The sequence below is a fragment of the Pezoporus flaviventris genome, unplaced genomic scaffold (genome assembly GCF_033815535.1).
Source record: "Pezoporus flaviventris isolate CSIRO_AGI_PZ_B2104156 unplaced genomic scaffold, CSIRO_AGI_Pfla_v1 ptg000530l, whole genome shotgun sequence".
Taxonomy (NCBI): domain Eukaryota; kingdom Metazoa; phylum Chordata; class Aves; order Psittaciformes; family Psittacidae; genus Pezoporus; species Pezoporus flaviventris.
This window is the reverse complement of record NW_026893077.1, coordinates 196,161-218,354: the sequence shown is the minus strand read 5'-3', so window position 1 is coordinate 218,354 and position 22,194 is coordinate 196,161. Positions and strand designations below refer to the sequence as shown.

The window sequence follows — 22,194 nt, the reverse complement described above, 5'->3', positions numbered from 1 at the left end:
GAAGGGAGCCCCCGGAGGAGTTGGATCCCTTCCTATTGCCAATGGGATTTGGGTATTGTGTCCCCCCCCACCCGGACAAATTCACAGCCCAATCCCTTCCTTTTTGTGTTCTTGTTTTTTGCTGTTTTCTATTTATTTGGATGCCAGAAGGAGCCGGGGGCTTGGCTCCGGGGTCTCCTGCCTCCATCCCGGGCTGTGGGGATGTCCCAGCGCGGAGGGAGGAAGGAAAGGACCATTCCCAACCACAGACCAAAAAACGTGTTTTGTTGTTCTTGTTTTTTAAAAAAAGAAAGAAATAAAAAGCTTAAAAGATACGAAAAGTTCACAACTAATAAACTTCCAGGAAAAAAAAAAAAAAGAGAATTCCAGAGCTCTGGAATCATCTGTGGCTGCTGCAGTGGCTCCGGCTCACACACGGGGGTGGTGTCAGTGGAGCTGCAGTGGGGTGAGGCCAAAATGGGGCAGATTTGGGGGTTTTGGTTGGTCTCAAGTCCAGGGCGTCGCTTCGGTAACAAACCCGTGGTTCATTGCTCCAGAGCAATGGAAAGGTTCCTGCACCAGGCCCCCACTGCAGCCCATGCACCTGCAGTGCTTGAGGTTCACCCCATTGACCCAGAGTGGTCCATTGGAGCTGGGCGCATCCCATCATCCTGCCCCCAACCCCACAGGGATGGACACAGCTCGGTCCCACCCTGAAGCAGTTCCCTGGAGTGTTTCCCATTGGAAAACCAGTGGCAGAAGCACCTCCTAGAGGCTCAGGTTTGGGCATCCCTCCCCACCCCACATCCCCTGCCCGGGGTCCGGATCAGTTTGTGTCCGTCTGCTCCCTGCAACCTGAGTTCCTCAGCTTGGGAATGACGAGGCCACCGGGAAGGGAAGGAGCACGGGGGGCTCAGAGCAGCCGCCCGCGGCACTCGATGGCCCCGCAGCAGCACAGCAGCTCTTTGCCCTCCACGCTGCCCACTTCGTAGTTGTAATCCCAGGTCAGCTCCGTGCCAGCACGGATCCTCCTGGGGAGAGAAGGGGAAGAGGCCATTCCAGAGGGGAGGAGCAGCCGGAGCTCCCGCTCCCAGCGCTCACATCTGACCTCGCTGGACCAATCCAGCTCCCCCCCCCCCCCCCCCCAGGCCAAGGGTGAAGCAGGCGGCACCGCTGCCTTTGGCTCCATGGGGAGCACGGGGACAAAGGTCCCTGATGAATCACTCCCGTGGGGCTTCCCAAAGGTGACTCCGTGCTCCCGGGGCGCAGGAGCCACGTGGCGGGGGATTGGGGCTTAACTCCCCCCTTTGGAAAGGTCTAAACCCAGTGCAAACCAGCCCAGGACCTGCACAGAAGGTTGGGGGGGTCCTCACCAAGGTTCTCCCCACTCAGGCTTGGGGGGGACACAGCAGGGGACAAGAGGACAAGGGGACCCCCATCCCTGTGCCCCCCACTCACTTGCTGGCGAAGAAGGCGACCCAGGGGAAGCGGAGGTCGTGGGTGTCCACAAACACGTTCTGCACGAAGAGGTTGGGGCTGCAGCTATGCTGGAGGGAGCAGAGGCACCGTGAGCGCAGGGCTGGAGCTGGGACAAGCAGCAGCGTTCCCCATGGAAGGGGCTCCACTCCCTCCCTGCCCACAGCAAAGGTGATGCTTTGCATAGGCAAAGGTGATGCTGCTGAGGAAGGTCTGACTCGGCCATCACGGGGCCTGGTTCCAGCCACAGGGGTGGGGATCCATCCTCCTCATCCGGCTCTTTTCCCAGTTTTTAATGGGCTGGGTGGAAGGGACCTTAAAGCTCATTGAAAGCCACGGGCAGGGACCCCTTCCACTGGAGGAGGATGCTCCAACCTGGCCTTGAACACTGCCAGGGATGGGGCAGCCACAGCTTCTCCATTCAACCCATTCCAGTGTCCCTTTATGCAAAACTTCCCTATCTCCAACCTAAATCCCCCCTGTTCCAGTCTGAACCCATCACCCCTTGTCCTGTCGCTCCAGTCCCTGATGAAGGCCCCTCTCCAGCATCCTTGCAGCCCCCTTCAGACACTGGAAGCTGCTCTGAGCTCTCCACGCAGCTTCTCTTCTCCAGGCTGAGCAGCCCCAACGTTCCCAGCCTGGCTCCTATGGGAGCTGCCCCAGGCCCCCCCCAAGGTGCCCGTTGCCCCTCGAGGTGACTCACGTTGAGGTAGCGGCCCAGGTTCCCCTCCAGCTTGGCGTCGATGATGTAGCAGGACTCCTCGCCGTCGTAGAACTGCCGCGTGGTCCGGCGCACCGGCGCGCTCTCGCCCTTGTCGGCGGCCATGGTGGTGGATTTGATGGCGATGCCGTGGGTTGACTTGAGGGCAAAGCCCCGGGTGGACTTCACAGCCACCTGCCTCTTCATGGGACCTGCCACAGGGGAGGAGACTCCACCGTGGTCCCTGCACCTTCCACAAGAGGAGCCCCACAGACACTGACTCAGATGCCCCATCCCTGGCAGTGCTCAAGGCCACGTTGGACACAGGGGCTTGGAGCATCCTGCTCCAGTGGAAGGTGGCCCGGGTTGAACTGGATGAGCTTCAGCATCCCTTCCGACCCAAACCATTCCCTGGGCTGGCTCCAGGGCACCTCCCAGCTCTCCACTTGACCCAATGAACCTCACAGTTGGTTTTAGGCAGCTCTCCACAATGCCAAGCACCTGGGGACTGGGCTTTGCAGTTATGGCCCAAACAAGCCCTGGGGAAGCCTCAGCCCTTGGCTGGTGAGACAGAGCTCATCGGCACACGGGGCAGGACGCACCACGCTCACAGCTACAGCCCCAGGAGCCCGGTTTGGTGGCTTCTGCCCCAGGTGGCTCCACTGTACCTGTTCTTTGTGCTCCTCACCTGACCCCGAGGACGGGTTCTTCTTCTCATCCCCCTCCTCCTCATCGGAGCCCGAGGAAATGGTCTGGATGTCGTCGCTGTCGTTGGTGGTGGCCTGGCCCTGCCCTGCTGCGGCGGGGCCGTTCTCCCCCTCACTCTCAGTGCTGCTCGACACGGTCAGCACGTCCTGGCCAAAGGGACCCCTGGCTCCCGAGGGCACCTTGGGGCAAGGAGAGCGTTGGCATTGGGGAGGAAGGGACCGACACCACAAAGCAAACCCCGGCCCGTGGCTGCCCTGCCGAGCACCGCATCCCTGGTGTGGGAACCAAGGCGCTACATCCCCTCACAACACAGGGACCAGACCCCACGTGGCCTCTGTTTCTGGGGCTCCCAGACCCACAGAAGGGCCCCAGTGGCAGAAGGAAATCAGCTTCCCCCCAGGAAATCACAGCCCCAAACCACAGCCCTGCGCTGGTGCCCAGCTGGGAATGGAAGCGCAGAGGAACAGACCCCAGGGAAGGTTCAAGGCCTTCACGAAGGTTCAAGGCCTTCACTGAACCAGGCTGGGGCTGGGGCAGAGCCAGGACCACCCCTTCCCACCCTGGTCTGGCATTCCCAGCCCATCCCATCCCTAGGATCTCTGCTTACATCCGTGCTGGGCTGGGGGGTGCCGGAAAGCCGCTTGCTCTGCAGCAACGCCGTCCTGCTCGTCGGCCTCCGGATCCCCTCGAGCTTGGGAGGGCTGGGGTTGTATCCATACATCCTGCCCAAGTCACCCAGCCTGTGGGAAGAGCAGGTGCCCTTGGATCTCCAGGCAGAGCCACAGCAGCAGGGGGAACCGAGAGCTGCACAAGCCCATAGCGGTCCCCCTGGGCCCAGCCCCAGCTCTGTTTCCTCCAGCACTGGTGTTAAACCCAGTTAAGGGCAGCCCTAAAGCTGCAGCAATTCCTTAGCTGGCAAGGAAAAGCAGGAAAATCCACGTTAAGGAACCTTACCCGGGAATTTTGGCTACGTCCTCAGGTTCCTGCAGGGGGGAGAAGGACACGCAATTAAAACCTCTCCCTTTTGGAGCACCCTTCAGCCCTTCTGTGCAACCACTTCCCAAACACCAGCCCCGCTCAGTGGGGCACCCAGGCCAAGTCCTGACCGTGGGTCTCCCGTCCTCTGTGTCCCATACGGTGGGTCCTCAACAGAGCAGGGAGGGGACAGAGAGCACCCCCATGTCCCCACCATCCCTGGCACCCTCTTGCAGGGTTGCACAGCCACGGAGCACCGAGGGCCTGGGGGACATTCAGCGCACGCTGAGCAGCTTCTTTGTAGCCTCCTATGCCCAAACAGCCCTCAGGAAGGGACCAGGCACCTGCCACCCTACCCCAGCAAGCAAAGGCCAAGTAAGCAGAGCATGGGGACACCAAAGAGCACCGCAGGCACGTTGTCCGCGTGGAGAAGCCATTGAGCAAGAGCACAGCTGAGGCCCATCGCGGCGCCTCCGTTTCCTCATCTCCCTTACTTCTTTCTTTGATGCCTTCAGCTCCTGATCCACATCTCCCGGGGCAGCAGCGCAGGTTTTCTCCCTTTCCCCTGGGATCTCCCCTTTGCAGGCCTTGGCTTCCCCTCCTTCACTCATCTTGAAGGAGGAGGCGCTGTCATTGTCCTGGAAGCCGTCGGCCATGCTGTTGGAGCTCAGCCACGACACCACCTTGTTCTTGGAGGTCTCCTCCGACACCGGGAGCTTGCAGGAGGCAGCCACAGGGGCCTCGTCGGGCTGAAGCTGCCGGGCAGGCCCGGAGTCCTTGGAGGCCGTCTCCGAGAGCCCGTTCTCCTTCTGGCCGCGGGTCTGGCGGCGCGTGGCGTAGCTGCGCCACACCGAGCTGGTGCTGAAGTCCTCGTCCTTGCAGAAGTTGTCATCGGAGCTGTCCTCGTTGGACTCCTCCTGCTCCTCCGTGCCCGTGTTCTCGTCCTCGTCGTCCTTCAGGTCCACACCGCTGCTGTCCGAGGAGCACTTGGCGTCGCTCTCGTAGCCCTCCTTGAAGTTCTCCACGCTCTCGATGTGGTCCAGGTTGGCAAAGTACTCGTCCCCCATCTCCAGCCCCTCTTTGTCAGCAAAGTCATCCGTGAGGATCTTCCCTGAGGGAAGGGGAAAAGAAGGGGGAGTTTTCCAGGGATGAGGCTCCTAACCCAGCGCGCAGCAGCGAGCGAACAGGGCTTGACACCGCCTCAGGCCAAAGCTGGACTGGGAAAGGACAATGCCTGACCCCGATACTCGAGGTAATCTGAAGCACTTGGGTGGTCATAGAATCATAGAATGGGTGAGGTTGGAAAGGAGCTTAAGACCAGCCAGTTCCAAGCCCCTGCCATGGGCAGGGATGCCGCACACCAAACCATGTTAGCCAAGGCTCTGCCCAGCCTGGCCTTGAACACTGCCAGGGATGGAGCATTCACCGCTTTGAGCAACCTGTGCCAGTGCCTCAGCACCCTCACGATAAAGAACTTCCTTCTACCTAAGCTGAACTTCCCCTCTTTCAGTTTGAACCCATCCTGTGGCTACATCCAGGTTTCTCACTACAGGGTCCTTGCTAACATCCAGGTTTCCAACATGGACATCTCTCAAACAGAGGCACGGCCTTGGCCTCTGAAGGGCTGGAGGTGATGGCCCAGCACAGAGGTGATGCTGAGGGTGAGCAGAGCACCAGAACCCAGCGGTGCTCCTGCTTTCCTTGCAGGGCTGATGCAACCGTCCTGAGCAACTTCTGCATTTGGTTGGTTTCTGCTGAGGGCCCCAGCAACCAGTGGGGTGTAAACAGGAAACAGGTTTGTGTTGATTCACAGCGGGCACAAGCAGCGCGGGGGTCACACAATCACGGCCTACTTTGGCTAGAAGGGACCTTAAAGCTCCTCCAGCTCCAATCCCTGCCATGGGCAGGGACCCCTTCCACTGGAGCAGGATGCTCCAAGCCCCTGTGTCCAACCTGGCCTTGAGCACTGCCAGGGATGGGGCAGCCACAGCTTCTCTGGGCACCCTGTGCCAGCGCCTCAGCACCCTCACAGCGAAGAGCTTCTGCCCAAGAGCTCATCTCAGTCTCCCCTCGGGCAGGTTAAAGCCATTCCCCTTGGCCTGTCCCTGCATCCCTTGTCCCAAGCCCCTCTCCAGGTTTCCTGCAGCCCCTTCAGGCACTGGAGCTGCTCTCAGGTCTCCCCTTCAGGAGCCTTCTCTTCTCCAGGCTGCCCCAGCCCAGCTCTCTCAGCCTGGCTCCAAAGCAGAGCTGCTCCAGCCCTCGCAGCAGCTCCGTGGCCTCCTCTGGACTCACTCCAGCAGCTCCACGTCCTATTTCGTGATAAACAAAGCCCAGATCTCAGGCCTGACACAACCAGATCTTTTCAAACACTTATTCCCCCCACTCCTTAACTGAAACCGAGCAGATTCCTATCTGGATACATGTGACTGCCAGGCAGGGCTGGCTCAACAAAGGCTTTTCATTCACAGCACCCATTTCAAAGCTAAGAGGCTTCTACCTGCTCAGCCCATGGGGTGAGGTCCTACCTGCATAGATGCAGACAAAGGAGCCTTTAGCAATATCATCGAGGCAGCGAATGCCCCAACCTTTGTTCTGGGTCTTGAATAACTGCAGCCGGACTTGGAGGCCGTGTTGGACCAAGCGGTTGGTGCACATGTTAACGTTGCACTTGCACCTCTTGTTGCACTCATAAACTCTGAAAGAGAGGAGAACAGAGACATCTTCCCTGGTAAAGAACCTCCCAAGAGCTCGTGTGGCACCAGAAATGACACAAAGGGACCTGCAGCAGCGACTGAGAGCTCAGCAGAGCAGGGAAAGCGTTGTTGCGAGGTGCTGTGGCCATGAGCAGAGATCCTAGGCCACATGTTAACAGGGATCAAGGGCAGAGGTTTGCACTACCTCCCTCAAGAAACAGAGTCACAGAATGGTTTGGAAGGGACCTTAAAGCTCATCCAGGGCAGGGACACCTTCCACTAGACCACATTGCTTCAAGCCCTATCCAAAAACTTCCTAATGACTCATCTCAGTCTCTCCTCTGGCAGGTTAAAGCCATTCCCCTTGTCCTATCCCTCCATCCCTTGTCCAAAGCTCCTCTCCAGGTTTCTTGTACCCTCCTTAGGCACCGAGAGCTGCTCTACGGTGCCCCCAGAGCTGCTCTAAGGTGTCCCCAGAGCCTTCTCTTCTCCCAGCTGAACAATACCCCTCTTTGGGAGCATCAAGAGACCAAGTTTCTGGGGCTGGTGTCTGTGAGGGAAGAAGATGTGGTTCTGCTTACCCTGTTGGGAGACATTCTTCCAGCCTTTTGTGCTGGTATCCAGAGTTGGGGTTGATCTGTCCTCCTGGGGTGCAGCCAGTCGCTTGGACAGTCAGCTGGTGACAGGCACATTTTGATCTAGAGAGACACAGTAAAACCCACCCATCCTTCAGAAGTTACGTTTTAGACACTGGTTTTACAGAAAGGCGAAGAAATCCCATCTTTCTGAACGGGTACATGCAGAGATGGGCTTCATATGGGGTCAAATCTACAAGCAAGCAGAGCTCCACGAAGTGCAGAGCAGGTCCACCTTGTGCTGTCATCCCCACCCTCCAGCCCCAGTGGCACCCATGGGGTCACCTAGAATCATAGAACAGTTAGGGTTGGAAAGGACCTTAAGATCATCCAGTTCCAACCCCCCTGCCGTGGGCAGGGACACCTCACACGACACCATCTCACCCAAGGCCTCGTCCAACCTGGTCTTGGAGACTGCCAGGGATGGAGCATTCACAACCTCCCTGGGCAACCCATTCCAGTGCCTCAGCACCCTCACAGGAAAGAATTTCCTCCTCAGATCCAACCTAAACTCCCCGTTTCAGTTTGAACCCGTTACCCCTTGTCCTGTCACTACAGTCCCCAATGAAGAGTCCCTCCCCAGCATCCCTACTTGTCTCTGCAGCCGTCTTTGCAGTCACAGCCCACGAGGAACTCCCAGCTGGTGTTGATGTAAACCCCTTTGCCCGGGATGCGCTCCTTGCTGTAGGCCACCTGAGGCGGCGGGGTGTTATCGATCTCATTGACGCAGGACAGCGGCACGTCCTCCCTGCCCTTGGTAATGTCCGCGATGTAGTAGTAGGGTTTGTAAGGCTGGAACTTGCGGTCCACCAGCACGTAGGGATCCAAGCAGAACATCTCCAGGAAGAGGAAGTCGCAGTCCGTCTCGAAGAGGTACCGCTCGATCTCCTGCATGCTCCGCAGGCAGAGCCCGCACGGGGTCTTGTAGAGCACGTGGAAGCCCACCTTGCGGTTGAGGCGGCGCCGCGCCGTCATGCGTCGGAAGTCGTAGAGCAGCGGGATGAGCAGCGGGTTCCGGCTGCGGTACTGGTCGCTGCGCAGCGGCCGCACGCGCGACAGGCACGTGTAGCTGCACACATGGGGCAGGTAGAAGAGCTTCTCCAGCGGGGCTCGGTACGAGGGCTCGTTGGGCACGCGGTCCATCATGCCGTGGAAGGCCTGGTGGGTGCTGCTGCCTGCTTGGCTGCTGGGGGGGGAGGCAGGCAGCGGGAAAGGGAGGCGTCAGAAAGCACATAAGGAAGCAAGAGAACGGGTTGGGTTGGAAGGGACCTTAAGATCAGAGAATGGGATGGGCTGGAAAGGACCCTCAGATCATAGAATGGTTTGGGTTAGAAAGGACCTTAAGATCTTCCAGTTCCAAGCCCTTGCCGTGAGCAAGGCCACCTTCCACTAGACCCTGTCGCCCAAGGCGCTGTCCAACCTGGCCTAGAACACTGCCAGGGATGGAGCATTTACCACTTGTCTTGGCAACCTGTGCCAGCACCTCAAGAGCTTCCAAGAGCAAAGGGATTTTAGGCACTTCATTCCTATCAAAGCAGCTGCTTTGATAGATGCTTTTTTTTGTGGTTACACACAAGGACACTCATTGGTTTTGCTGCACAGATGAATTAAGACACAAACACCAGCACTCCCAGGGAGTGAGGCTGGGCAGGAGTGTTACCAGCAGCAGAGAACACAACCACCACCCTCAAAAAATCACAGTAGGGAAGCAAAACCAAGCCCAAGCTGGTTGTGGTCTCTGACCGTGGAGCAACGGCTTCTGTGCTTCCGATTGCCACAAAGCCACCACTGTGGAAAAGCCACCTGCAGACTGACATTAACAGCAGCTTTCCTCGGCGCCTACAAAGCTTGTAGCAACAGGAGTCCTCTAACAATAAGCAGGGGCAGAGGCTTTGGCCAGAATCCCACTGGAGTAAATGCTGCTCAGAACTGATAAGAGACCCCCCCAGGCTCAAATATAACAAACAGTTTTCTGGGAGGCAACACAAAGCAGAAGACAAATGGCTCAGGACGAGATAAGCTGCAAATGAAGAGCTCAGTCCGTAGGGAAACAAACCCAACAAGCCCCCGAGCTACCCCAGCATCCCCAGCTCTGCCAAGGATGCAGGGAACAAGCTGCACTCACCGATGCTGCTGGGCTGCATTGGTCCTGCCCCCCAGAGGTGCATCACTGAGGATAGGGGGAGAAGGGGAAGACTGCCCAGAACCCACAGAGCTGGGACGGAAGGAAGTGCTCTTCTTGGCCACTTGCTTCCTCGCCTGGGCCAGCTGACTGTCAGAGTACCTGCAGGAGGGAAGGGGTCAGGGACTGGAACAGGCTGCCCAGGGAATGGTGGAGTCACCAGCCCTGGAAGCGTTCCCAAACTGTGCAGATGAGGCCCTTCGTGACAGGGGTTAGCAGTGGGGAATGGTTGGACTTGATGATCTTGAAAGTCTTTTCCAACCTGATGGATTCTATGAGTGATATGCAAGATTCACATGCAGCAGTGCCCCATCCATGAGAAAACAAGCAGGTTTTTTCCTAAGGAGTGTAAAAATCAGCCTATTTCTACCTCTTTGTCCTACAACCCCAAGCAAATGCCAGCATGCATGGAAAAGTGCTATGTATTTGGAAGCAAGGCATGAGGGTGAAAGGAGTGCAACCAGGCTGCCCAAGGCCTTCAGTTTGAAGAAGCTGGCCAAACCAGTCCATGAAGAAACCCCTGCACCAGCAGAAACAAGAGCTTACAGAGCTTGGGCAGTGCTGAGCAGTGGGAGGAACAGGAGCACAGAGGACTCTTTTGTCTGTACCAAGTAACAAGATAAGATTGTGTGAGGGAATAGAATAACACTGCTGACAAAAGGGGCTCCCAAACAGGGATGCACAACACCAGGGAGGTGGGAGACACTTGAAGGACACAATACTCCCACCCTAAGAAACAACAGTAGATCCAATCCACTTACACCCATCAAACAGAGAACCAGCCCAAACCAGCCACTGCCACAAGTGGAAGAATGCAGTTATGTTATCAGGGTGCCAAGGGTGGGGACAGCGAGAGCAGAAGGGGCTGGCCATTTCTGCAAACATCTGCCTTCAAAGCCAAGTGTCAGCACACATTGAGAAGTCAAGAGCAAGAGAAAAGAGGTTCCACCGATGGACTTCAAACAGTCCCAAGTGGCAGCTCCCTGGCACCTTAGAACTTGAAAGTGAGCCTAGAGAGGGGACTAGAACCAGCCCTTCCTCAGAGCAAAACAAACACCAGAGTGAAATGCACATCCTCTCAGTTTTAATAAGCTAAATCCAGTGTGGTTTTAACCCATCAATTTCCTCTGGGACAGCTGGGACATGGATCTTGCTGCCTCCAGTCACTGGTGTCTTTAAGCAGTTCACTGGTTAACTGCAGGGCAGGGAACCAGCTGTAATGCATGTCTTGTACTAGATCTGAAAACAAGAGCCTCAAGTCAAAGCCTTTGTGGGGAGAGAAAAAACACCCCAAAGCTTCCATGGAAATGTTAAATGGAAGAGGAGATTCAGCAGCCTCGAGGGTGGCCGATTCAACTGGATCATCTTCATTCCGTGTTGTTGCACATCCTTCCTACACCCTCCTCAGCTCGAGGTGTCCTGGGGTTAGGGCCACAGCCCAGCTCTCCCTCTGCTCCCAGGACTGCTGTGAGGAGCCAGGGCTGCGTTCCTCCTGCTGGAGCAGACCTCTTCTGCTATAGCAAGAGAGGAGGAACAAGGCTGCTACAGCTTCAAGCCCTGTTTTGAATGGCTTGGAGGAGCATTTCCAAGTTCAAGGGGCAGAATGGGTCCTATCGCACTGGTACTTGGAGAGGAACTCCCTCCTGAGGCTGGAGGCTGCAGGCAGGGGGGTTTCTTAGATGCTGCTACACCTAGAGAGCATCCCATGAGTAAAGGTTCACTTCCTGCACAGCTTCCTGACAGCTGGGACACATCTTCTCTCCCATCTGCCCGAGCAGCAGGGCACAGTCACAGCAGAAGACATGCTGGCAGGGGGCGAGGCGTCCGTAAATTCGGATGGGGAATCCACAGTGGTGGCAAAAATGAACTGGGGCAGCATCTCCCTTCCCAGGAAAGTCCCAGGGCACGTGCCCAGGTACCCTGGTGGTCTCCAACACGTTCCCTTCATCACCAAGTTGAGTTCCTCCTTCATCCAGGCCTCCTTCAGCACTAGCCTGCACCTCCAGGAACGTCCTGCTTGGGTCCCTGGCAGCAGAAGGCACGGGTGTGACTTGGCTGTGGCTCAGCTCGATCAGGTTTGGCCCATGACCAAGCACTGATCCTGAGTTCCCAGTGCCTCGTAAGCCATCGAGGTCTGTGAGCAGCTCAGTCCAAGTGGAGGAAAACAAAGCAGCCGGTGGCCAGGGCCTGGATCATGACACGAGGGAGCAATTCAGACTTTGAGAGGAGAAGCAGCAAACACTCTTAAGTTGGAAATACATCAAGGGTGAAGCTTTAGCCTTGAGGAAGAAGCTGGTGCTTGGCTCTCAGCTCTCCCACCCCCTGTTACTCATCCAGCTGCCTTTATCTAGAGTTTCCCCCAGAAACATGACTAAAAGCAATTTGTGCAACCAGGAGACAAGTTAGTCACAGAGGAAACATGCACCTGAGGATTCCCCTACGCAGAGAGGAGGGTACCTGAAGGAGCTGAGCACTGGAGATGAAAGGAGGTAGTGATGGAAGCAGAGAAGTGACTCGAGTACTTACTCCATCTCTGCAGGCTGTGGAGAAGCAGAGCGTGGAGCCTGTGAGGCTGCCTGCATCTGCTCTAAAGGCTTGTACTGGGTACCAGCTCCTGTTAGATCCTGTGTGTATTGTACCACGGGCCCTTTGCTCCTCACAGCACCTAGTGGGGAGGGGGGAAAGGGGAATCTCAACAGGAGAAGCCTCCACCATCAACCAAAGCCACAAGATACTGCTTTAGTCCCCAAAGGCAACCAGAAGAGAGGCATTTGTGGTTAACATCAGGTCACAGGTGAGTGTGGAGTCACAGCCAGTCACCTCAGACAGATGCTGGCCGCTTCACACAAGTGCAGCTTGGTTCTGTGGCATCTTTATGTCAGGAGAAAAAGCCCACTGGAAATCCTGCTTCACCAGGAGTTCCACTAAACCCAACTCCACCCAACCAGAACCAGCTCCCACCCGTCCAACCCAAGGCACCCATCCAAATTCCAGGACCCAAATGAAAGGAAAAGATGGCACATACCAACATTGGGACGAGTTCTTGCTTGTCCACTTAGCTTTCTTTTCCTGGGTGGAGGCTGTGGAGGCTTTCATGCTGAACATGGGCTCGAGGCGTGTGGAGCCCCGGTAAATCCACTCGCAGCGCTTGTCATCCTGCAGCAAGGAGAAGGCAACATTCCCAGCACCCATGGCGAGAGCTTCCAGAGGGATAACCCAGGCCTGGGAGACAGCCAGGAGCACAATCCAATGAAAGGAGGCAAAGCATTGACCTGAAGGCTTCTGAAAGACCATGCAGCCAAGGGAGGACAAGGGCAGTAATTCAGCATGTCTGGGGGAACCCTGAATACAAACTGAACCTAGAAGATGCCCAATGCCAAGACCCCAAACCTTGTTCTATCCTTAGCCAACAACTGATCACTGGGACGTGGCTGGAGAAGGCAGATCCCCTTGGAAGACAAGCCAATTCCTCTGCACAAGCATCCTTTAGGGCAGGGAGGTTGCACAAAGTCCCCCCAGCCTGGTGGCCTTGCACTGGCTGGACAGGGAGAGAGCCAAGTGGGCCCAGAGAGGGCACCTCCTCCCCTTGTGGGATTTGTAGCACGTGAGCAAGCAGCAGCTCCCAACCCCTGCTCAGTTTCAATCCTGCTTCTCAAACCAGCACTTGGATCAGGACAGAAGCCACGCTGAGGTGTTTGCACACCTGCAGGTGATGGGTTTGGTTTCTTATTCATCTACTGCTTCACAGTTTCAATTTCAAAATGCTTTAAAAGACTCCTGAGTGCAAAGGAAAGAGTCTGACCTTCACTTGGTAGAACTACTAGGAAGACAGAACTACTTGGAAGGCAGAACTTGGTGGTCTACCTACTAAGCAAAGCATGTGCTTGCTTCAGGCCCCTGTACGATACCAAGGAAACTGGATTCAAACATCTCCACCAGCCTCAAATCTAAGCTCATCTTTCCCTTCTCATGGGAGAAAGGGAATTGCCTTACCAGGAAAAGGATCCTGACCAGGCTGCTATCCACTTCTTCCACTCGGGATTTCCACCAGGTCCCTTCCCACTCTGTTTTGATGAGCTGCCCGCTCTTGAGCAGCACCATGGGGCGGTTGGGGTAGGCTGTGATGTACTCCTCGATGAAATCCCGAGAGGAAACATCCTCAATGTCTTCCCAGGTCTTCTTCACTGCTCAGAAAAGGATGGGGGGGAAAAGGGATGGTCAGGGGTGGAAAACTCTCACAAAGAGAAACTTTATAAAGATCCCAGATGGAGTTTTACATAAGAACATTCACGTTGGGGGTTTTGGTGGCAGGAATCCAGCCATGGTAATGCACCCAGAGTGCAAGGGGTCAGCACAACCACTCTGCCAGGAAGAAATCAGTCTCCTCCAGCTTCAGACACAAACATCTACATGCCCTCTGTGTTTTGAACCCCACCTCCTTCATACAGCCAAAGACTTCCCATACAACTCCAGTGTTAGGATACAGAAGGGGCAGAGCTCACTCACAGGGTCTGCAGACTGGGTACAGCTCCCACTCCTTGACATATGAAGCGTAGCCATCATCAAAGAAGATCAGGAACCTGGAAAAGAGCAGCATTGGAAGGTGGAATTAAACATGCAGCTGAATATAGCACAGTTATAATGGAAGAAGAGGTATTTCTGGAGCCTTTGGGACAAAGCAGCAGCAGAGAATGAGGATGGTGACAAGGAAGGAGCTAGAGACACCCCCAGGGCTCCATCTGCAGACAGGAGATGAGCACAAGAGAGTCCCCAGTGGCTGCAGGGGCCAGGAGCTTGGAGAGGACCCCCCAAAGGCTGGGCATGGCACCCACTCAGTGCTGGTGCCTCAAACAGTAACCTCAGGATACGGAGCTGTGTGAAGATTGTGTTACAGGAGAGCAGCACTGCAGCCAGGAGGAGTAAATCTGCAACCTGAGTACTAAATGCACTCCATTTGCAGTGATTAAAGATGTATCAGATAGAATTTGACACAATGAGGCATTTCTGGCAGATCCACAGCTGAAACAGGGCAGTGATATCCTTTAGGACAACCTCAGGAAGCCCACGAGTCTAAACCACACCACGAAGAAGCCCTGCCCCATATGCATACACAACTAAAGCCTCCTTTAGACCTGCTCTTGCTTCTCCTCAAGTGCTTTGGCAACTAAATGCTTCCAGGGCTCATGTTTCCTAACCCTGGGTTTTCTGCCTTAAGCGAGGCAGACTTGTGTTTGTGTGATAAGGTGGATGAGTACCAGATCTGATTCATGACTCAGGGCAATGAATAATAGAACAGAAGCTCCACCCAGAGCTCTGAGATAAGAAAAGCTGAAGAAGCCACACTCAGAACTACATCCTCCTGAAGGGCAGGAAGGAATTTAGCTCCAACAGTAACAAACAGACCTTATTTCCCCCCTAATCAAATGAAGACATAAGAGGGAGGGAGGGAGACACACATGACAGTGGAGGGGAATTAATACCTGTCCTTGTTCTTCACGTTTGGGGTCTCGGCCACAATACCAGCATAGAGCCAGACCTGGTTCCCATCTTTGTATTTGGCCACAACCCTGCTGCCAACGTAGTGTTTCTCAGGCAGAGGGTGATAGTCGTAAGCAATGTGATTGCCAGAGAGCAAACTCTTCCCTTTGTTATCAAACTTCACTTTGTACTTCTTGCCAGCACCTGCAAGACATTTCACCACGGTAAGATAAGCGCCAAGTGACTCCAGCCAATTCCCATTCCGTAGCCCATTCCCAGCCAAGGGAATTCCTTCCAAAGCCTTTCAGGAATGAAGCTGGGAGGTAAAAGAGTGGCTTTCCCAACTCCAAAGTGGGGTGCAAGCCCCAAGCCCAGCCCCAGCCCCACACAGGGGACGTACCCACTCTCTGGATGGCGATCAGAGTCCCCTTGTGCCACGTTTTGGTTCTCTTCTTGCCCAGGATCCTCATGCCAACGTTGAGATCTTCATCATGGCTGAGATCCCCCCCCGATGCTACAGAGCCAGCGGGCTGGCCAGAGCCAGGACTCTCCTGAAGGCTTTGTGCATCTACCCAAAGAACAGCAATAAGGGATCCATTAGAAACTGCCCAAAGAGTCCCTCTCTTAGGTCAGAACATCGACAGGATGGCATCCTGGCTCTCCTGCACCTCACACACCCCCAAGTGCCTCAGTTTTCCTGGCTGGAGCCATCAGCAAGCGGGGTTTAAGCATCATTAAAAAGCTTTTCCCATTATGGAATTCGCACCACTTGGATTTGCTTTGGGAAAGAGCTTAAAGCCCAAGAGGAATCTGGACTCAACAGCTCCTAATGGGGCCTTCCTGCAGGGAAAGAGCAGCTCTTTTCTTTGTCAGCAAGAGAATCAAGAGGGGTAAAGGTGCAGGTAAGGGCCAGCCCTCGCCTGGCCCTCCCACACTGACCTTTCTGTGCATCCTGGGCACTTGTTTTCTTGCTCACAGCATCCATGAACTTCTGAACATCCTGGGCAGACTTCCTGATTGCAGCCATGGCTTCCTGCAGCTCGAGGGATGGAAAGAGGGATAAAACACGAAGAACCTTTTCTTTCCCCTTTGCTCTAAACACAGCACTGGCCCAAGTGCTGCAGCAAAACCCCACTCCGAGGACCCGAGTCTGGTGTGTTCCAACTCACCAGAGTCTGATCCTTTGTGATTCTGGAGCTCCCAGTGCCTGTGTCTGAAGAGAACAAAAGGGGTTTAAAACATCCCAGGGAGGGAAAATCCACCCTGGTTAAGTCGGGGAAGGAAGAGGGAACGCAGGAAATCACCCACCCAAAAGGTTCTCTTCCCCTGCCAAAAGCCACCCTTTCCTAAGCCACCCCTTCCAGTTGCACTCCCTCCTTCCCCATAGGGGAGCACCTGATGGGGCCAACGGGAGGGTGGGCAAAGGGGGGAGCACCTGATGGGGCCAACGGGAGGGTGGGCAAAGGGGGGAGCACCTGATGGGGCCAACGGGAGGGTGGGCAAAGGGGGGAGCACCTGATGGGGCCAACGGGAGGGTGGGCAAAGGGAAGAGCCCCAGTGTTGGATTCCAGGAGCTCTGGAATAGCCCTGGGCAGGTGACACCCCCTGCAATGGGGTCTCCTACCTGATCCTCTCTCATTTAGGGACCTGTGCGGCTTAGGGCCAGCATGAGGTTACCCTTATCCTGATCCCCCTCATCCTCCAGGACATCCCTTCCCTTGGTACCCTGCAGTGCAAGGGGCTACTGAACTGTGCTTCCAGCCGGGATCAAGGCTCATGACATCGTCGTCGTCCTCATCCGGGATCTCGATCACTTCCATGGCTTTGGCAGCCAGCTCCTCATCCTCGGAGCTGCTCTCCCGGTACTGGAGGCCCAGTTTGGAATACAGGTCCTTCACGAGGCTCTCACACTTGTCAATGGCTCTGCGGGGAGGAAAGGGCACGGAGGGATGGGGGACGAGACGACGTCAGCGCATCCCATAATAAGAGGAATCAAGCCCACAGCTCCCTTCACCCCCATTCCCATGCCCCACAGCTCCCTTCACCCGCATTCCCCACAGCTCCCTTTGCCCCCATTCCCGTGTCCCACAGCTCCTGTTGTCCCCATTCCCGCACTCCACACGTCCCTTTGCCCCCATTCCCCTGCCCCACACCTCCCTTCACCCCCATCCCCATTCCCACACTCCCCTTCCCTCCCATTCCCATGCCCCACAGCTCCCTTCACCCCCAACCCCCTGCCCCACACCTCCCTTTGCCCCCATCCCCATTCCCACACCTCCCTTTGTCCCCATTCCTGTGCCCCACACCCCCCTTCACCCCCATCCCCATTCCCACACCTCCCTCACCCCCATCCCCCTGCCCCACACCTCCCTTTGCCCCCCATTTGCCTGCCCCACACCTCCCTTCACCCCCATCCCCATTCCCACACCTCCCTTCACCCCCATCCCCCTGCCCCACACCTCCCTTTGCCCGCCCCACACCTCCCTTCACTCCCATCCCCATTCCCACACCTCCCTTCGTCCCCATTCCCGTGCCCCACACCTCCCTCACCCCCATCCCCCTGCCCCACACCCCTCTTCACCCCCATCCCCATTCCCACACCTCCCCTCACCCCCATCCCCCTGCCCCACATCCCCCTTCACCCCCATCCCCATTCCCACACCCCCCCTTCACCCCCATCCCCCTGCCCCCCCCCCCCCCCCCCCACCCCACCCACCTGGAAGCATCCTCAAAGAGCTGATCCACACAAGCCACCTCCTCTTCCTTCTCCCTCACGCACCTCTCCAGCTCCTCCAGCTCCCTCCTCCTCTCCCTCACGCCCTCGCACTTCTCCAGCTCCCTGTCCACGAGCTCCTGGAGCTCCTCCATGGACATCCCCAGCTCCTCCATCACCTCCTGCTGCAGCTCCCGCAGCTCCCGGGAATCCATTCCCGCCGCCGCCGCGAGCAGGGGGAGCTGCGGAACCCCCCCGACCGCTTTACACCTCCCCCCACGCCCCTGCACCCCCCTCCCCCACACCCCTGCACCCCCCTCCTCCCCATGGCCCCAAAGCCTCCCCACCCCCATCCTCTCCCACTCTATGGCGCTTGCTCCTCACCCTCCTTCCCCCCCCCCCCCAAAGCCCTCACCCCAATTCCCTCTGCCCCACAGCCCCCTCTTTGCCCCCACAGCCCCCCTTAGCCCCCCAATCTCCTGCCCCACTGCTCCTCTCATCCCCACAGCTCCCCCTGCCCTCTACAAGCCCCTCTTCAGGCCCCATTCCCCTGCCCCACAGCTCCGTACATCCCCATAGCCCCCTTTGCTCCCACAGCCCCCTCTCTGCCCCCCATTCCCCTGCCCCACAGCTCCCTACATCTCCATGGCCCCCTTTGTCCCCACAGCACCCCACTCTCCTGCCCCACAGCTCCCCCTGGCCCCTACAAGCCCCTCTTCTCCCCACACAGGCTCCTCTTCAGCCCCAATTCCCCTGCCCCACAGCTCCCTGCATCCCCCTGGCCCCCTTTGCCCCCACGGTCTCCCCTTGCCCCCTCCAGGCCTCCTTTTGCCCCCCCGTTTCCCTGCCCCACAGCTCCCTCTCAGTCCCCCTTCCACACCCCATGGGCCGCTCTTCGCCCCCATTCCCGTGCCCACACATCCCTTTGCCCCCATTCCCGTGCCCCACACCCCCCTTCACCCACATTCCCTGCCCCACACCTCCCTTCGCCCCCATCCCCTGCCCCACACCTCCCTTCACCCCATCCCCATCCCCACACCCCCCTTCGCCCCCATCCCCTGCCCCACACCTCCCTTCACCCCATCCCCATCCCCACACCCCCCTTCACCCCCATCCCCTGCCCCACACCTCCCCTCACCCCCCATTCCCCTGCCCCACACCTCCCTTCACCCCCATCCCCCGCCCCACACCTCCCTTCACCCCCATCCCCCGCCCCACACCTCCCTTCACCCCCATTCCCCTGCCCCACACCTCCCTTCACCCCCATCCCCCGCCCCACACCTCCCTTCACCCCCATCCCCCGCCCCACACCTCCCTTCACCCCCATCCCCCGCACTCACCGCGCCCCGGTCCCGCTCGGATGCACCCTGAGGGGAGTGGGGGGCGAAGCGGGGCGCCCTCCACACCGGAACTCGCGTGACGTCACATCCGGCAACAGCAGCCCCGGCCTGCCCAAGGGGGCGGGGCTCCAACCGCCTGGCGGCGGCGGGGATTGGCTGAGGGGCACGCGCGGAGGGGCGGAGCTTCCCCCGCGGGAGGCGGCGCCGTACTGCCCCCTGCTGGAGCGGAGGTCTGCGGGGGGTGCGGGGGCAAGGGGGTGCTGGAGGCAATGGGAGTGCTGGGGGGCAATGGGGGACAATGGGGGCTCTGGAGGGCAATGGGGGTGCTGGGGGGCAATGTGGGGCAGTGGGGGTGCTGGGGGGCAATGGGGGCTCTGGAGGGCAATGGGGGGCAGTGGGGGTGCTGGGGGGCAATGGGGGGCTCTGGAGGGCAATGAGGGGCAATGGGGGTGCGGGGGGGCAATGGGGGTGCTGGTGGGGTTTGGGGGTGCTGGGGGCAATGGGGGCTCTGGAGGGCAATGGGGGTGCTGGGGGCAATGGGGGCAATGGGGGTGCTGGGAGGCAATGGGGGACTCAGGGGGTACTGGGGGGCAATGGGGGTGCTGGTGGGGTTTGGGGGTGCTGGGGGGCAATGTGGGGCTCTGGGGGGCAATGGGGGGCTCTGGAGGGCAATGGGGGTGCTGGGGGCAATGGGGGTGCTGGGGGGCAATGGGGGACTCAGGGGGTACTGGGGGCAATGGGGGTGCTGGGGGGCAATGGGGGACTCAGGGGGTACTGGGGGCAATGGGGGTGCTGGTGGGGTTTGGGGGTGCTGGGGGGCAATGGGGGTGCTGGGGGGTTTTGGGGGGCTCTGGAGGGCAATAGGGAATTCAGGGGGTGCTGGGGGGCAATTTGGGGCTCTGGGGTGCTGGGGGGCAATGGGGGGGGCTCAGGGGTACTGTGGCCAATGGGGAGCTGTGGGGATGTGGAGGACAATGCAGGGTGCTGGGGGGCAATGGGGGTGCTGGTGAGGTTTGGGGGGCTCTGGAGGGCAATGAAGGACAATGGGGGTACTGGGGGAAATGGGGGACTCTGGAGGACAATGGGGGACTCGGGGTGCTGGGGGGGCAATGGGGGGGCTCGGGGGTACTGGGGTCAATGGAGAGCTGTGGGGATGTGGAGGACAATGGGGGGAGCTGGGGGGCAATGGGGGACAATGGAGTTGCTGGTGGGGTTTGGGGGCTGTGGAGGGCAATGGGGGGCAATGGGGGTGCTGGGGGGCAATGGGGGGCTCTGAGGGTACTGGGGTCAATGGGGAGCTGTGGGGATGTGGAGGACCATGGGGGATGCTGGAGGGCAATGGGGGGCACTGAAGGCCCTGGGATGCTGGGTGGTGCAGGGGGAGGCTGGGGCCCTATGGGGCTGGGGGTGTTTGTTGGGGGTCCTTGGGGGGATGTTGGGGTCCCTGGGGGGTGTTTTTCGGGGGTCTCTGGGGTGTTTTTCGGGGGTCCCTGGGGGGGTGTTGGGGGTCCCTGGGGTGTTGGGGTCCCTGGGGGTGTTGGGGTCCCTGGGGGGTGTTGGGGTCCCTGGGGGTGTTGGGGTCCCTGGGGGGTGTTGGGGTCCCTGTGGTCCCTGGGTCTCCGCGTGGGTGCCGGGGCTCAGCCGCTGGGCTCCTCGTGCCCGGTGGAGCTGTAGGGATCCGCCATGGGGCAGGTGAGCACCGCGAAGGCCACGGCCAAGCCTCGCCCCACGCCCACGGCGGCCGCAGCCGTGGGGCTCCCCACGGGTCCTCAGCAGAGCCCGGCCGCTGCCGGGAGCATCCCTGTGGGGCAGAGCTGGGGATGCTCAAGACCCTGGTGTGGGGCTGGGGGGCGGTGGGGGGGGCACCCCCGATGTCTTCCCCTCCTTATCCCGCGCGCCCACATCCTCATTCCCTCCCCTTCTTCCTCCTTTCCCAAGGAAACGCAGCTCGAAGCATCCCGGTGGGGTTGGGTTTTCCCCACCGGACCCCGGGCTCTGCCCCGTGTTGGATGCAACGAGTTCAGAAGCCCTCAGCGGTGGACGCAAGGGTTTAGAAGCGGGACAGCCCGGCCGGGAAGCAAACAGGGGTGGGAAGGCAGCGATTCCTCATGGATGAAGAGGTGGAGAATGAGGCTTATCCAAGCCTGGAGGCAGGATCGCGCCCCACAGCGCCGAAACGCTGCCGGTTCCCAGCCCCATCCCATGAGCTCCTCACCTCCCTATGGACAGACTGATGCTGCGCCCCACTCCTGCCCTCCCACTGACGATTCCCAGCCCCATCCCATGTGTTCCTTACCTCCCTATGGACAGACGGATGCTGCGCCCCACTCCTGCCCTCCCACTGACGATTCCCAGCCCCATCCCATGTGTTCCTCACCTCCCTATGGACAGACGGATGCTGCGCCCCACTCCTGCCCTCCCACTGCCGATTCCCAGCCCCATCCCATGTGTTCCTCACCTCCCTATGGACAGACGGATGCTGCGCCCCACTCCTGACCCCCCACTGCCGATTCCCAGCCCCATCCCATGTATTCCTCACCTCCCTATGGACAGACGGATGCTGCGCCCCACTCCTGACCCCCCACTGCCGATTCCCAGCCCCATCCCATGTGTTCCTCACCTCCCTATGGACAGACGGATGCAGCGCCACACTCCTGCCCTCCCACTGCCGATTCCCAGCCCCATCCCATGTCTTCCTTACTTCCCTATGGACAGACGGATGCTGCGCCCCACTCCTGACCCCCCACTGCCGATTCTCAGCCCCATCCCATGAGCTCCTTACCTCCCTATGGACAGACGGATGCTGCGCCCCACTCCTGACCCCCCACTGCCGATTCCCAGCCCCATCCCATGTCTTCCTTACCTCCCTATGGACAGACGGATGCTGCGCCCCACTCCTGCCCTCCTGCTGCCCAGGGCCTCATGAATACTGCAGGGATGCGGCAGCGTCGCCTTCCAGGAGCAACGAAGGGATCGAATTCCCTCCCGCTATTCCCAGAGGCCCCTTTGCCCGCGGGATGAAGGCTCCGGGCTCCGTTCATGGGAGGGATTGGGAGCATGGAGGTGGATTTAGCCCTAATATCCACTGGGAGCCAGGTCCTTCCCAGCCTGACCCATAGCTTGGAGCCGCTCCTTGGCTCATTCCCGACTAAAGAAGGGAAACTCATTGGGTTTGGAATGGAGCTGCCCTGGGGGGGGGGATAACTGGGATGCTGTGACCGGGATTGCCCCATCCCGGGGTGTGCCGGGGTCCTCAGTAGCCATCTCGGTCCCCAAGGGGTGACCCCCAATCAGCTCTAATTAATGCTTCATTGG

General features: G+C 58.6%; 1 protein-coding gene across 1 annotated transcript; it reads right to left on the bottom strand.

The window, feature by feature from the left end:
- Window positions 1-850: 850 nt before the first annotated feature.
- SETDB1 (SET domain bifurcated histone lysine methyltransferase 1) lies at window positions 851-17,763 on the bottom strand. The gene is given in 22 exon segments (XM_061443812.1): window positions 851-1,010; window positions 1,438-1,526; window positions 2,159-2,367; window positions 2,844-3,042; window positions 3,471-3,603; window positions 3,818-3,846; window positions 4,333-4,949; window positions 6,364-6,533; window positions 7,113-7,229; window positions 7,759-8,435; window positions 9,288-9,450; window positions 11,875-12,013; window positions 12,374-12,407; window positions 12,409-12,504; window positions 13,342-13,532; window positions 13,855-13,928; window positions 14,829-15,030; window positions 15,227-15,394; window positions 15,766-15,865; window positions 15,996-16,039; window positions 16,577-16,749; window positions 17,543-17,763. Coding segments are annotated over 22 exon segments (3,954 nt in total). The 5' UTR covers window positions 17,755-17,763; the 3' UTR covers window positions 851-892.
- Between the last annotated feature and the right edge of the window lie 4,431 nt (window positions 17,764-22,194).